This window comes from Balaenoptera musculus, chromosome 5 (assembly GCF_009873245.2).
Source record: "Balaenoptera musculus isolate JJ_BM4_2016_0621 chromosome 5, mBalMus1.pri.v3, whole genome shotgun sequence".
Classification (NCBI taxonomy): domain Eukaryota; kingdom Metazoa; phylum Chordata; class Mammalia; order Artiodactyla; family Balaenopteridae; genus Balaenoptera; species Balaenoptera musculus.
Window position 1 is genome coordinate 9,870,564 of NC_045789.1, and position 12,799 is coordinate 9,883,362.

General features: G+C 37.8%; 1 protein-coding gene across 4 annotated transcripts in view; it reads right to left on the reverse strand.

Annotated features, from left to right (window-relative positions):
* The window catches only part of FAM13A (family with sequence similarity 13 member A), a 343,034-nt gene that overhangs the window by 302,486 nt on the left and 27,749 nt on the right, over positions 1-12,799 (reverse strand). For all 4 annotated transcript variants that reach the window (XM_036852674.1, XM_036852673.1, XM_036852671.1 and 1 more), the window contains exon 3: positions 6,154-6,363. In XM_036852674.1, coding sequence (XP_036708569.1) covers positions 6,154-6,363 — 210 coding nt within the window. The remainder of the gene's footprint in view (positions 1-6,153; positions 6,364-12,799) is intronic.

Consider the following 12,799-nt stretch of genomic DNA (forward strand, 5'->3'; position numbering starts at 1 on the left):
TATGTATATTTACCCCAGATTTAAAAAAATATTCCATTGCCTATTACTTATCAGATACAGGTCGTTAGGACCAAGATTTCTGCCAGTATTCTAGATAGTCCCCCTGCACCCAGCCTCTCCCCATCCAACCATCTTACACAGCACAGCCTGAAATACTGCTTCCATCATATGACTTCTTTCTTCAAGTACTTACTACTTACAGATAAATATTAGTTCCTTCAGCCTAACGTTCAAGACCCTCTACCACCTAGTCTCAACCTACTTTTTAAATTATATATTTGGCAAATTTCCTTTAGCTATGGACAACTCTGTCAGACATTCCTGTCTTACACTGACAGTGTTTTTACTCACGCCCTTTCCTCACCTAGAAGATTTTCCTCTCCATTCAAATTGATTTTACATACCCCAGTTTTACTTTTTTCACCAAGTATTCTCTGATTACCATAATCCAGATTGGCTTCCTCCTCTCCTTGTGATCACCAACTGAATGCATTACTCATCTGAAGGACTACAGAAGGTATGCAACATACATTCTACCTCCTCAATTAAATAGCACACTCCTTGAAGTCAAGAAGTTTAATCTTTTATTTCTTGGGACCATCCAGTATATAAGTAGATGGTGTTAAATAAATATTGATGGATTGATCCAACTCAAACAGCAAAAAGAATATTCCATTATGAGGCAGAAATATTTGTATTTACATTATAGAAGATTTTTCAATAGAGAGCATTCAAATACTGTAAAGGGATTTCTAGTTAATTCTAAATTAAATGAATCCTATCCTAAAATCATTTTATTGCTTGACATTCATATTTATTCCCCAAACACATCTGAAATTATTAAAATAAAAAATAGATCTATTACCGGCCCACCAAGATAAGGATAAAATATCAGAAGTCATGGAATATAGCCAAACTGAGACAATTATACTGGAAACCTAAATAAAGGAAGGCAAGTTGGTACAATCAGAGATAGGTTTAACATGACAACAGAAAAGGATAATCACTGAAGATCCTTTAGAGTCTCTCTCTTAAAGATGAATTGTCTAAAGCAGGCATCTGACAGAAGCAAAAGGCTCTGGCAGAAATCAACTTTAGATAGAACTTTTTGATAACACCTGGTAGGCAGGTATATTGGTTTGCTAACTAAAAATATATACAGTCTCAGAGCTTTAGACACTAGACAAAGTCTAAAGTTGATAATTATCTAAAGCTGATAATTTTTTATAAAGAGGAAAGAATCTAAATGTGCATGCACACAGGGGGCCACTGTTGACCTATAAGATCAAAGGGTGATCTAGAGCACGGGTTTGCTCACAGGCGGCAGTCGTGCCGTCCTTGGTGGCACTTGTGGATTAGCTTAAATGTCTAAAAATATACTAAGTTGGGGCTCCAGAATTCCATCCTCTAAAGTATGGAAGAGATGAGCTTGAGCTGAAAAATTTTAAGTTATATTCAATCACAAATAGCTTGCTCTTTATACAGGATACAATTCGAAGGCCCACAACATTTTTTTAAAAAAAGAAATCTGGCATTGATTTGTGACAGACTATCAAAAAAAAAGATTTAATCTGGTGTCATAAGGATTGAATATATAAAAATAGTGTTGTCTTTACTAGGGAAATTGTATCAAAAAATTTTATTATATATTATTGTCTAACAGAAAAGAGATGAGAATATTATAACAGGCCAAGTGTAATATCTGCTTAGTGAGTCTGCAAAGAGCCTTCAACCTCTGGCTTTGGAGTGACCAGTTGCAGCGGGTACCCTCTACTGTGAGAGTGCTGTGCGCAGGGTGAACCAGCAGAAGCTCAGAAGCCCTACTTGCATGTTTTCTACCTGGACTATTAAAGAGGGAAGTTTATTTTATAAAGGCTATACTGTCTGGCACCTAAGACGTACTTTATTCCCTCTACTTAGCAGCTTACCTAACTTGTAAGTACTTCATTAGTACTTCCTTTACTGAACTTCTCAGATCTAACCTCAGAGGTTTTCAAGGAATGAGAGAATACTACCAATAAAGCAAAAATTAGTTTTTCTGCCCCATTCAGAATTTGTTATTTGTGCACAATCACACAACCCCCAAGGCTGACTAAATAAGCAGTCTTACTTCTATGAGAATGATACCCCTTGCTTTTTCTGATGCATATCAACTTTTTAGCCACCAAGAAAACATGTCATGAATGATAATTTACAAAGAAAACTTGAATTATAACACATTACTATAATGTAAAAATTAAAAAAAAAAACAACAGTGCATTCTCATTATCAAATGAAAGCTATTCTAGGAAATGTGATAAACACTTTTAAAATTCACAAGTATTCACAAGCAGTAGTAGTACAATAAGATAATATTATGATTATAGTATTTTAAGTTATAATAATATATAATTATAGTATTATAAATGATAAGATATAATATTAAGAGTAACAAAGATTCTTTGTAATACTAAATATTTGATTACTAAATATTTTGTATTAAGCGCACAATATTGTAAATCTTCAACTTGCTTTTGTAGCAATTATTTTAAAATGTAACTTACTGATAAAAAACTTAAAAGCACTGAAGAAAACCATAACAGACAAACAGTTCTGCAATTTTTGCTTTCATATTTTATTCCTGTTTTTCAATAGAATACAACATGGCCTTCTCACTTACTCATTCTTTAGCATACTACATATGAATAGTTATACCACTGCTTTAAAGGAATGTGGCTTTAAGTAACATCCTTCTTAATCTGGTATCTAACACTCTTATAAAATACATTTCCCATTTTCACCCTAACTTGGCAAAAAAAGGGAAAGAAATGGCTTTTCAAAGCTAAATCATCTTTCTTCCTGTATTTAGGAGGGAGAACTCAATAATGATTATGCCTAAAATTAGTACCTTGAAAAATGAAGATTCTTCATTTAAAACCACCTTATAATACAATCAATGTGATACACCACATTAACAAATTGAATAAAAATCATATGATCATCTCAATAGATGCAGAAAAACCTTTTGACAAAATTCAACATCCACTTATGATAAAAATTCTCCACAAAGTGGGTATAGAGGAAATGAATCTCAACATAATAAAGACTGTATACAAAAAGCCCATAACTAACATCACACTCAGTGAAAAGCTGAAAGCATATCCTCTAAGATCAGGAACAGGACAAGGATGCACACTTTTACCACTTTTATTCAGCACAGTATTGGAAGTCCTAGTCACAGCAATCAGTCAATAAAAAGAAATAAAAAGAATCCAAACTGGAAAGGAAGAAGTAAAGCTGTCACTATTTGCAGATGACCTGATACTATACACAGAAAATCCTAAAGACACCACCAAAAAACTACTAGAGCTCGTCAATGAATTTGGTAAAGTTTCAGGGCGCAAAATTAATATACAGAAATCTGTTGCATTTCTGTACACTAACAACAATCAGAAAGAGAAGTTAACAACCCCACTTACCAATGCATCAAAAAGAATAAAATATCTAGGACTAAATCTAACTAAGGAGGTAAAAGATCTGTACTTGGAAAACTGTAAGACACTGATGAAAGAAACTGAAGATGACACAGATAAAAAGATATACAGTGTTCATGGATTGGAAGAATTAATATTGTTAAAATGACTATACTACCCAAAGCAATCTAAAGATTCAAAGCAATCCCTATCAAAATACCAATGGGTGTTTTCACAGAACTAGAAGACTTCTAAATTGTATGGAAACACAAAATATCCTGAATAGCCAAAGCAATCTTGAGAAAGAAGAACAGAGTTGGAGGTATCATGCTCCCTGATGTCAGACTATACTACAAAGCTATAGTCATCAAAATAGTAGGGTATTGGCACAAAAACAGACATATAGATCAATGGAACAGAATAGAGAGCCCAGAAACAAACCCACACACTTGTTATCAATTAATATGACAAAAGAGGCAAGGGGAAAGGACAGTATAATGGGGAAAGGACAGTTTCTTCAAGAAGTGGTGCTGGGGGCTTCCCTGGTGGTGCAGTGGTTGAGAATCTGCATGCTAATGCAGGGGACACGGGTTCGAGCCCTGGTCTGGGAAGATCCCACATGTCACGGAGCAACTAGGCCCGTGAGCCACAACTACTGAGCCTGCGCGTCTGGAGCCTGTGCTCCGCAACAAGAGAGGCCACGATAGTGAGAGGCCCATGCACCGCAACGAAGAGTGGCCCCCGCTTGCCACAACTAGAGGAAGCCCTCGCACAGAAACGAAGACCCAACACAGCCAAATAAATAAATAAATAAATAAATAATAGTTAAAGGTGCTAATAATTAAAAAAAAAAAAGAAGCAGTGCTGGGAAAACTAGACAGCTATATGTAAAAGAATGAAATGAGACCATTTTCTCACACCATATAAAAAATAAACTCAAACTGATTAAAGACCTAAATGTAAGACCAAAACCATAAAACTCCTAGAAGAAAACATAGGCAAAACACAGACATAAATTGCAGCAATATTTTTTTGGGCTGTCTCCTAAAGCAAAGGAAACAAAAGCAAAAATAAACAACTGGGACCTAATTAAACTTAAAAGCTTCAGCACAGCAAAGGAAACCATTGACAAAATGAAAAGACAACCTATTAAATGGGACAAAATATTTGCAAAAGATATGACCAATAAGGGATTAATATCCAAAACATATAAATAGCTCATATAATTCAACATCAAAAGAACCGATTAAAAAATGGCCAGAAGACCTGAATAGATATTTTTCCAAATACATACACATGGCCAAATAGGCATATGAAAAGATGCTCAACATCGCTAATCATTAGAGAAGTGCAAATCAAAACCACAACAAGCTATCGCCTCATACCTGTCAGAATGTCCATTATCAAAAAGAACACAAATAACATATGTTGGTGAGGATGTGGAGAAAAGGGAACCCTTGTACAATGTTGGGGGAATGTAAATTGGTGCAGCCACTATGGAAAACAGTATGGAGGGTTCTCAAAAAACTAAAAATAGAACTACCATATGATCCAGCAATCCCACTCCTGGGTATATATCCAGAGAAAATGAAAACACTAATTTGAAAAGATATATGCACCCCAACGTTCACAGTGGCATTATTTACAATAGCCAAAATATGGAAGCAAACTAAGTGTCCATCAATAGATGAATGGATTAAGAAGATGTGGTATATATATTTAATACATACACATATACAATGGAATACTACTCAGCCATAAAATAAGAATGAAATTTTGCCTTGGCAGCAACATGGATGGGCCTAGAGGGTATTATGCTTAGTGAAATAAGTCAGACAGAGAAAGACAAATACTGTCTTATCACTTAAATGTGAAATCTAAAATAATAAAACAAATGAATACACATAACAAAACAGAAACGGACTCACAGATATAGAGAACATACTAGTGGTTACCAGTAAGGAGAAGGAAGAGGGAAGGGGCAAGATAGGTTGGGGTAGAGGATTAAGAAGTACAAACTACTATTTATCAAATAAATAAGCTACAAGGATATACTGTATAGCACAGGGAATATAGCCAATATTTTATAATAACTTTAAATAGAGTATAACATATAAACATTTTGAATCACTATGTTGTACACCTGAAACTAATATAATATTGCAAATGAACTATACTGCAGTGAAAAAAAGATGTTTAAGAACATTTAAAAAATCAATTTTAACCTCAGTTATGTAAAACAACTACTGTTTTAGGACTCAGTCTTGCTTATAAGGAAAGCCCACCAGTGACTTTTCGGTCTCAAAGGTCACTAACCAAACACAATTTAATTAATTAATATTTCCTACATAGAACTTCATGCCTCAGTCTTAGTATCAATACTTCCATGGCAGTCACTAAGCAGTCAGCAAAGAATTTCTTTGGGCCCAAAGCATCAGAGCTTTTCAATATTATGTTATTTATGTATTCATATGCCAATAGTCTTAGAAATTACATTTAATATAATGGTATTTCATCGTCAGTTTGGCATTATTTTAGGGCAGAAGATGAAGATCTAGAGTGAAATAGCTAGATGATGGTTATGGAGAGACCACAAATATTTAACATCCTATTTTAATATTTAGAATTTAAATATTTAAAACCTTAGTGTTAGCTGAAAACTAAAATTGCTTTAATTCGTAGAAGGATTCAGCGTACTGACCCTGAAAGAGCTGAATGAACCGAGGCTGCAGTGCCGAGGTGATCACGCCCTCCGGCAGCTCCCTCAGGAAGAGCTTTAACAGGCTGGCCGCGGCACAGACGTCGCCGTCCCTCCCCAGCTCCACGGGCACCCCACTCTCAAACTTCCATCGAAGCTGTTCCACCACCCTGACGTTGCCATTCACCCGAAAAAGGCCTTCCTGGGCGAGTCCTGGAACAGCAAAGTACACGCACAGAAAATAACAGAGGTCTCTCACAAACAGGTACAAACTCTGAAGAACAGCGACGTAAATAAATCTCAGTACAGAATTTTCTGAATAATTATCAAGCACTGGAAGATTTTCACGTCCTATAAAAACGTTTTCTTAGGGGCTTCCCTGGTGGCGCAGTGGTTGAGAATCTGCCTGCCAATGCAGGGGACACGGGTTCGAGCCCTGGTCTGGGAAGATCCCACATGCCGTGGAGCAACTAGGCCCGTGAGCCACAACTACTGAGCCTGCGCGTCTGGAGCCTGTGCTCCGCAACAAGAGAGGCCGCGACAGTGAGAGGCCCGCGCACCGCGATGAAGAGTGACCCCCGCTTGCCGCAACTGGAGAAAGCCCTCGCACAGAAACGAAGACCCAACATAGCCATAAATAAATAAATAAATAAAATTAAAAAAAAAAAAAAAAAACGTTTTCTTAGAATAATACATCTTCCCATCTATTACATACCAACTACAAAGATCGTAAGTGGTTATAAAAGCTGACGTCTAAAACTAAGGTTAGGACACATATAAACACAGAACACGTACTACTCTATAAAGAAATTTCATTCGTATAATTTTCTACAGTGTATAACAGAAACTTACCCTGGGCTCCGAAAGCAGCTTAGCATTTTGAGAACAACTGTTTAAGAAAAAACTAACATGTACGTAAAAAATTTTAACTCTATGCGATTACCTTTGTAATAATTTGATAAAGAACTATTACTTCTTTAGTAATTAATAAATTCAAATTATAAGACTCAGAGACTGTAAAGTAGCGCAAGACAAGATCCTTGCCTTTAGCCAGTTGATTTGTGATTATTAGCGTTGGCTGGGGTCAGCAGAGAAGGCTTCACAGAGGAGCCACTGGCTGCACTGCATAATCTTTGGCTAAAGCACAGTCAAGACTGGGGGGACTGAGGCTGATGTACCGCGAAGCTAATGAAGTTTAAGCTTCAGGGCCCCTCATTTGTTGGGGCCCTTTCCAATGCTCTGTCCCTAATTCTGTACTCTGAATTTTGTGTTCTTTTTCTTAAAGAGGGTCCCAGGAGGACTAAGCATCAGACCCACAAAAACTTGATCTATCCCTGACACTTTGTCAGAGAAACAAATATATGAACTGAGAAGCAGAGAGAGGAGAGCATGAAGAAAGGTAGGCAGATGAAAATATGGAGTGCTTAGGTCAAAGAGTGATAGGGTACTAAAATGGAAGAAATGGTAAGTAGAGGGTCATGAATGTCAAGGGAAAGAGTGAAGACTTTATCATTATTTATCATTGGAGCATTAAATGTGTGTGAGCTGGGGGCGGGCAGGGGAGAGACACAACATAATCGTGGTTTAAGGAAGACCTAGCTAGCAAAGAAGCAGAGAATGGAGAAGGCAGAGAGCTTGCCTTAGGGGGACTACAGTCTACTGTAAGACAGATTATGGTGGGAAGGAAGTGAAAAGGAGAGAATAAAGATGATTTGGTAACTTAGTACAAAAAGAAAATAGGGAAGAGGAAGGGTTGAAACCTAACTTTAAGGTTTGAAAACTAGAAATCCAGGAGAAAGCATTGCAAAGGATAAGGTGAACTGAGGGGAAAGGGTGGCCGCTGCTTTAAGGTAGAGGATAATGATTTCCAGCTCAGTGTGCTGGATTCAAAGAGACAGAGCACCATGAAAGCAAGTGAGTCAGACCACGGAGGGATGTTAAAGGTGTAAGAAACATTCTAAGGAAAGAGCGACCCAAGGACTCAACTCACCACTCTCCTTTTGAGAGCCTAATGGTGAATTTTAGCAATGACGTAAAGCACTGAAGCCTATTAGATTTATTTAGATGGGAGGTGTTTGTTCATATCAGCCTTGGCTTCTCTCTCTTTTCTCCAAACTGTGTTGCTCTTTCTAAAGAAAAAGGAAGCTAATTTCATCTTAGTTTATAATTTGATAAAACATCTTATGAGCCCTTTAATTCAACAAACATTTAATGAGTGCCTGGCACTATGTTAGGTACTAAAAAAAAAAAAAAAAATCAACCATGAGAAAAAAATTCAAACACCACAAGGATCCTTACGGAGTTTGTCCCCTGGTAAGATGTTTATGTTCTTCTACATATACACGTATTATTTGGTTATGAAGAACATGAGTATCAAAAATTGACATGAATTTTAGCTCCAATTTTGACAAAAATCTGTGAAACCAGAGACGCTATTAAAAATATTTAACAACCAGTATGGCCAGGGCACCATGTAATCAGAGGAGACACCAGTAAGTTTGTGTGCTAGGCAGCTTGTCCACTGGCCCCAGTGATCCCCACCTCTTGGTATCCATATCATGTATAATCCCCTCCTCGCTTGAGTGCGGTCTGGACCTAGTGACTTGCTTCTAACCAAGAGAATGTGATTAGGTTCCAAACTCACTTCTGAGATTGGGTTATAAAAGACTGTGAAGCCTACATTGTTTCCTTGTGTTCTCTCTCTCTCTGGTTCTTCTTGCTTGCTCACTGTGATGAATCAGCTGCTATTTTGTGAGCTCCCTTATAAAAAGGTCCACGTGGCAAGGAACTGAGGGCGGTTTCTGGACAACAGCCAATGAGTAACCGAGACCCTCAGGTCAACAGCCCGCAAGGATCTGAATCCTGCCAACAAGCACATGAATGAGCTTGGAAGTGAACCTTTCCCCAGTCACGTCCTGGTATGACTGCAGCCTTAAAGAGTCCTTAAAGACAAAAGACATAACTAAGCTGTGCTCAGATTCCTGAACCACAGAAGCTGTGAGACAATAAACACTGTTTTAATCTACGATGTTCTGGGGTCATCCGTTTTGTAGCAAGAGATAACTAATGTGATATGCCATTCCCTTTAATACTGCAGAATATCAGGTTACTATCAGGAGACTTCAGCTTAGTCGTTTTTAAAGCTTTCAAGTTCTGTTTCCTCTACTCTACAAAGCTTCATCTGTAACTTCAGAGACATATACTGGCATCAAGCAGATAGCACTCAATAAAAGAGAATCCCATTCCTGGTCAAGGCGCAGATCCTGAAGATATAGAATTTTACGACATAGTCCTGTATCTTACCCAGCTCCAGAGCCTGTTTTTGGACCAGTAGATGCCCCTGGGTCTGATTTCACAGTGTTTTTCTAGCTTTGACCTGAGGTTCCCTCTTCCAATGAGGTTTTTTGACCTTTTCCTCAGATAAATATACTTCCAGTTATTCAAAAATAGCTACCCATCTCCAAGAACTGGCTTTGGTCTTGAAGTTCCTGATCCCCCCGGACCTTACTAGAGGAAAGAGAAGCTATAAATGGAAGTCATCAAAGTCAGTGCTTCTCAACCATTTTTTCTGCCCTCATGCCATTTATTTGCACAACTCTCTTCCCTCAGGAACATCTCTCACTCAAAGAACTCTTAGGATACTTAGTGATTTTTCAGTCCGGAGAAGTTTACTTCTGGACATGGCTATATTACACTCTGGCAAAAAGAATCCACATAGCTTTTAAAAGTCCCTTACGAACTTATAATATATACAGTACCCATGTGAGGCTTACCAGATTATATAATCTCTAATCTTTCCTACTCTAAATTTTTAGGAAATGATTATAACAGAAACGTTAGAGGGAGGAGATGTTTAGAAAGCTTTATGGAGTTACTGTCATACATTTGAGATTCTGTCGTATTTGATTTCATGAGATATGGGTTAATCATCATGAAACAGCAACTTACAAATGGTTTAGTAATACCAAAAAATAATATATAACACTGACAACTACTTTCTTGTACAACTGAAGTATTTATTTCAAAGTCTGATGAGTACATGTATGAATGTATGAATACATCAACAGAAATGAAATATGCCAGAAGTCAGAATTTTTCTTATTGGCACACTGGTCCTGAAAGTCATGTGACAATATGTAAGCATATTCTGACATCTAGTGGTAAGTGGAGAAACCTACACTATTTAACTATCCCACAGCATCTTAATGGTAAAGTAGAAGGAATCCAGTAACACTGTCAGCAAGATTAGTTATTTTAAAATAGTATAAAGATGATATGCCTCGTAACTTATAAGATTTTCCTTTGAATGGAAAAAACGTGTATGTTTTTCTTTTTTTTCTTTAAAGAAAAAAGGCCAAAGTCTATTGAACAGGCCTTAATATAGGCCTTTATAAATGCTTTCTGTCCTAAAATTCCTTTATAATAATAAAAGGTTTCCCTCATGTCGAGTTGTTATGTATCTACATTTACATTAAACAACAAAGTATGACCACAATATCTACCTATGGTTAATTATACAACCAATCACCCCATATCCCATACCTGACAGAGTGCCTACTGTATCAAGGTCCACAACAAATATTTGACTTAAACAGTTAAATAAAACTAATTGAAGTATCTTGCTCTCAAACTTACACAGGCTCCTTGGTTTATTAACATGATATCAATAGTTTCAAATACAGAAAGGGGCTTCTGGTTGTCTATGGAGTAATTAACTACATAGCCTTTCAAAATACAGGGCAGGTGCCCTACCCTAGTTTGCCCCATCAAGATTCTGATTCAGGGGCTTCCTTGGTGGCGAATGGTTAAGAATCCGCCTGCCAATGCAGCGGACACGGGTTCAAGCCCTGGTCCGGGAAGATTCCCACATGCCGCGGAGCAACTAAGCCCATGTGCCACAACTACTGAGCCTGCGCTCTAGAGCCCACGAGCCACAACTACTGAGCCCATGCGCTACAACTACTGAGCCCACATGCCTAGAGCCCGTGCTCCGCGACAAGAGAAGCCACTGCAGTGAGAAGCCCGCGCACCGCAACGAAGAGTAGCCCCTGCTCGCCGAAACTAGAAAAAGCCCGCGCACAGCAACGAAGACCCAACGCAGCCAAAAGTAAATAAATTAATAAATTTTCAAAAAAGATTCTGATTCAGTAGATCTGAGGTACTGCCAATTGCATGGGTATTCTGAAAAGATTCCACTAGTGACCATTTCACATCCCTGGTTAAGAATGACTGAGCCCACTAAGACATTTAGTTTTGTATTACCTGAACACACCCTATTAAAGTACAGCTAAGGGTGTGCCAAGGAGAGGCAGAAGAAAAGCAATCTCTAATTCAAATTTTTCCCAGATTTTCATACATTGATGGTGTGACTATAAAAAACAGGTTTATTTTAACTCCTGGGGTTGATTATACGTGCACATTATCTTTTGACCCAGCAGTCCACTTCTAAAGGTTAGCCTACAGACACATCACAGCGCTTGATACATGTTAAAGGTCAGCCACTGAATCACTGTTTGTAGACATCAGCAGACTGGAAACAATTCAATGCTGATCAGGATGAGACTGGTTAAAGCAGTGACACGTACAAACATAAAGTGGAAGAGCGTGCAGGGGAAAAAAGAATTAAATGAGGAAAGCTCTTTATGTGAAATGGAACAGTCTCCAAAATATACTGTGGAGTGATTTTTTTTGGCCGTGCTGTGCAGCATGTGGGATCTTAGTTCCCCGACCAGGGATCGAACCCATGCCCCCTAAAGTAGAATTGCAGAGTCTTAACCACTGGACCGCCAGGGAAGTCCCGAGTGTTTTGTTTTGGTTTTTTTTAAGAGGATTCATAAACGGTGTACACTGTGTGCTATGTTAAAAGGGGGAAAAATACACATATCTGCTTATATAGTCAAATATCTTTGTAAGAACATAGCAAAAAATAGTATAGTAATATTGTTTCTGGGAGGGGAAATGAATGGTCAGGGGACAGGGTTTGGAGGGAGAGACTTTTCACTATATACCCTTCTGAATTTTGAACCACATAAATAGATTAATATGCAATACTTTTAAAAAGATTAAAAGTGAAAATGATTTTACATAAGAGTAACCTCAAAAGGCTATTATTCAATCATAGTTGCATAAAAGGTCAGAACACTAATGATGCCAAAACCAAAATATTATTTTAGGTGGTCACACTTTAGCATCCAAATGAGTAATACCGAACAACCCTATTTAAGATATTAAATGAATTACCTAGAGATCCGTTTGTAGCTAAGTCAGTAGGATACAGTTTTACTCAATACTGAGTGTGTAAAGAGTCCTGTCAAAGCTCTAACTCAGCAACATCTGGCTTCAGGATCCTCTAGGCCAAGGGCCCATCTTCCTGCCATGCTGCATATAACACCTTTGTATTTAACCTGTTTAAAGTATTTGAACAAACCCAGAGCTGTTCTCTAAGAATATCACCCTCCTGCAGCTATCTTCCTCCAAAAACAAGGAGATAACGCCTACGGGTTAAGAATGCAAACCTGGCTCTTCAGTTTTCAGAACAAAATACCATTTTGTCACCTACATACCAAGTAACCTGAAAAAGTAGCTGTTTTTCAACTAACACAAAACACCTGACAACCTTCTGAGGTCTGAACTGTCTTGCCATATATTC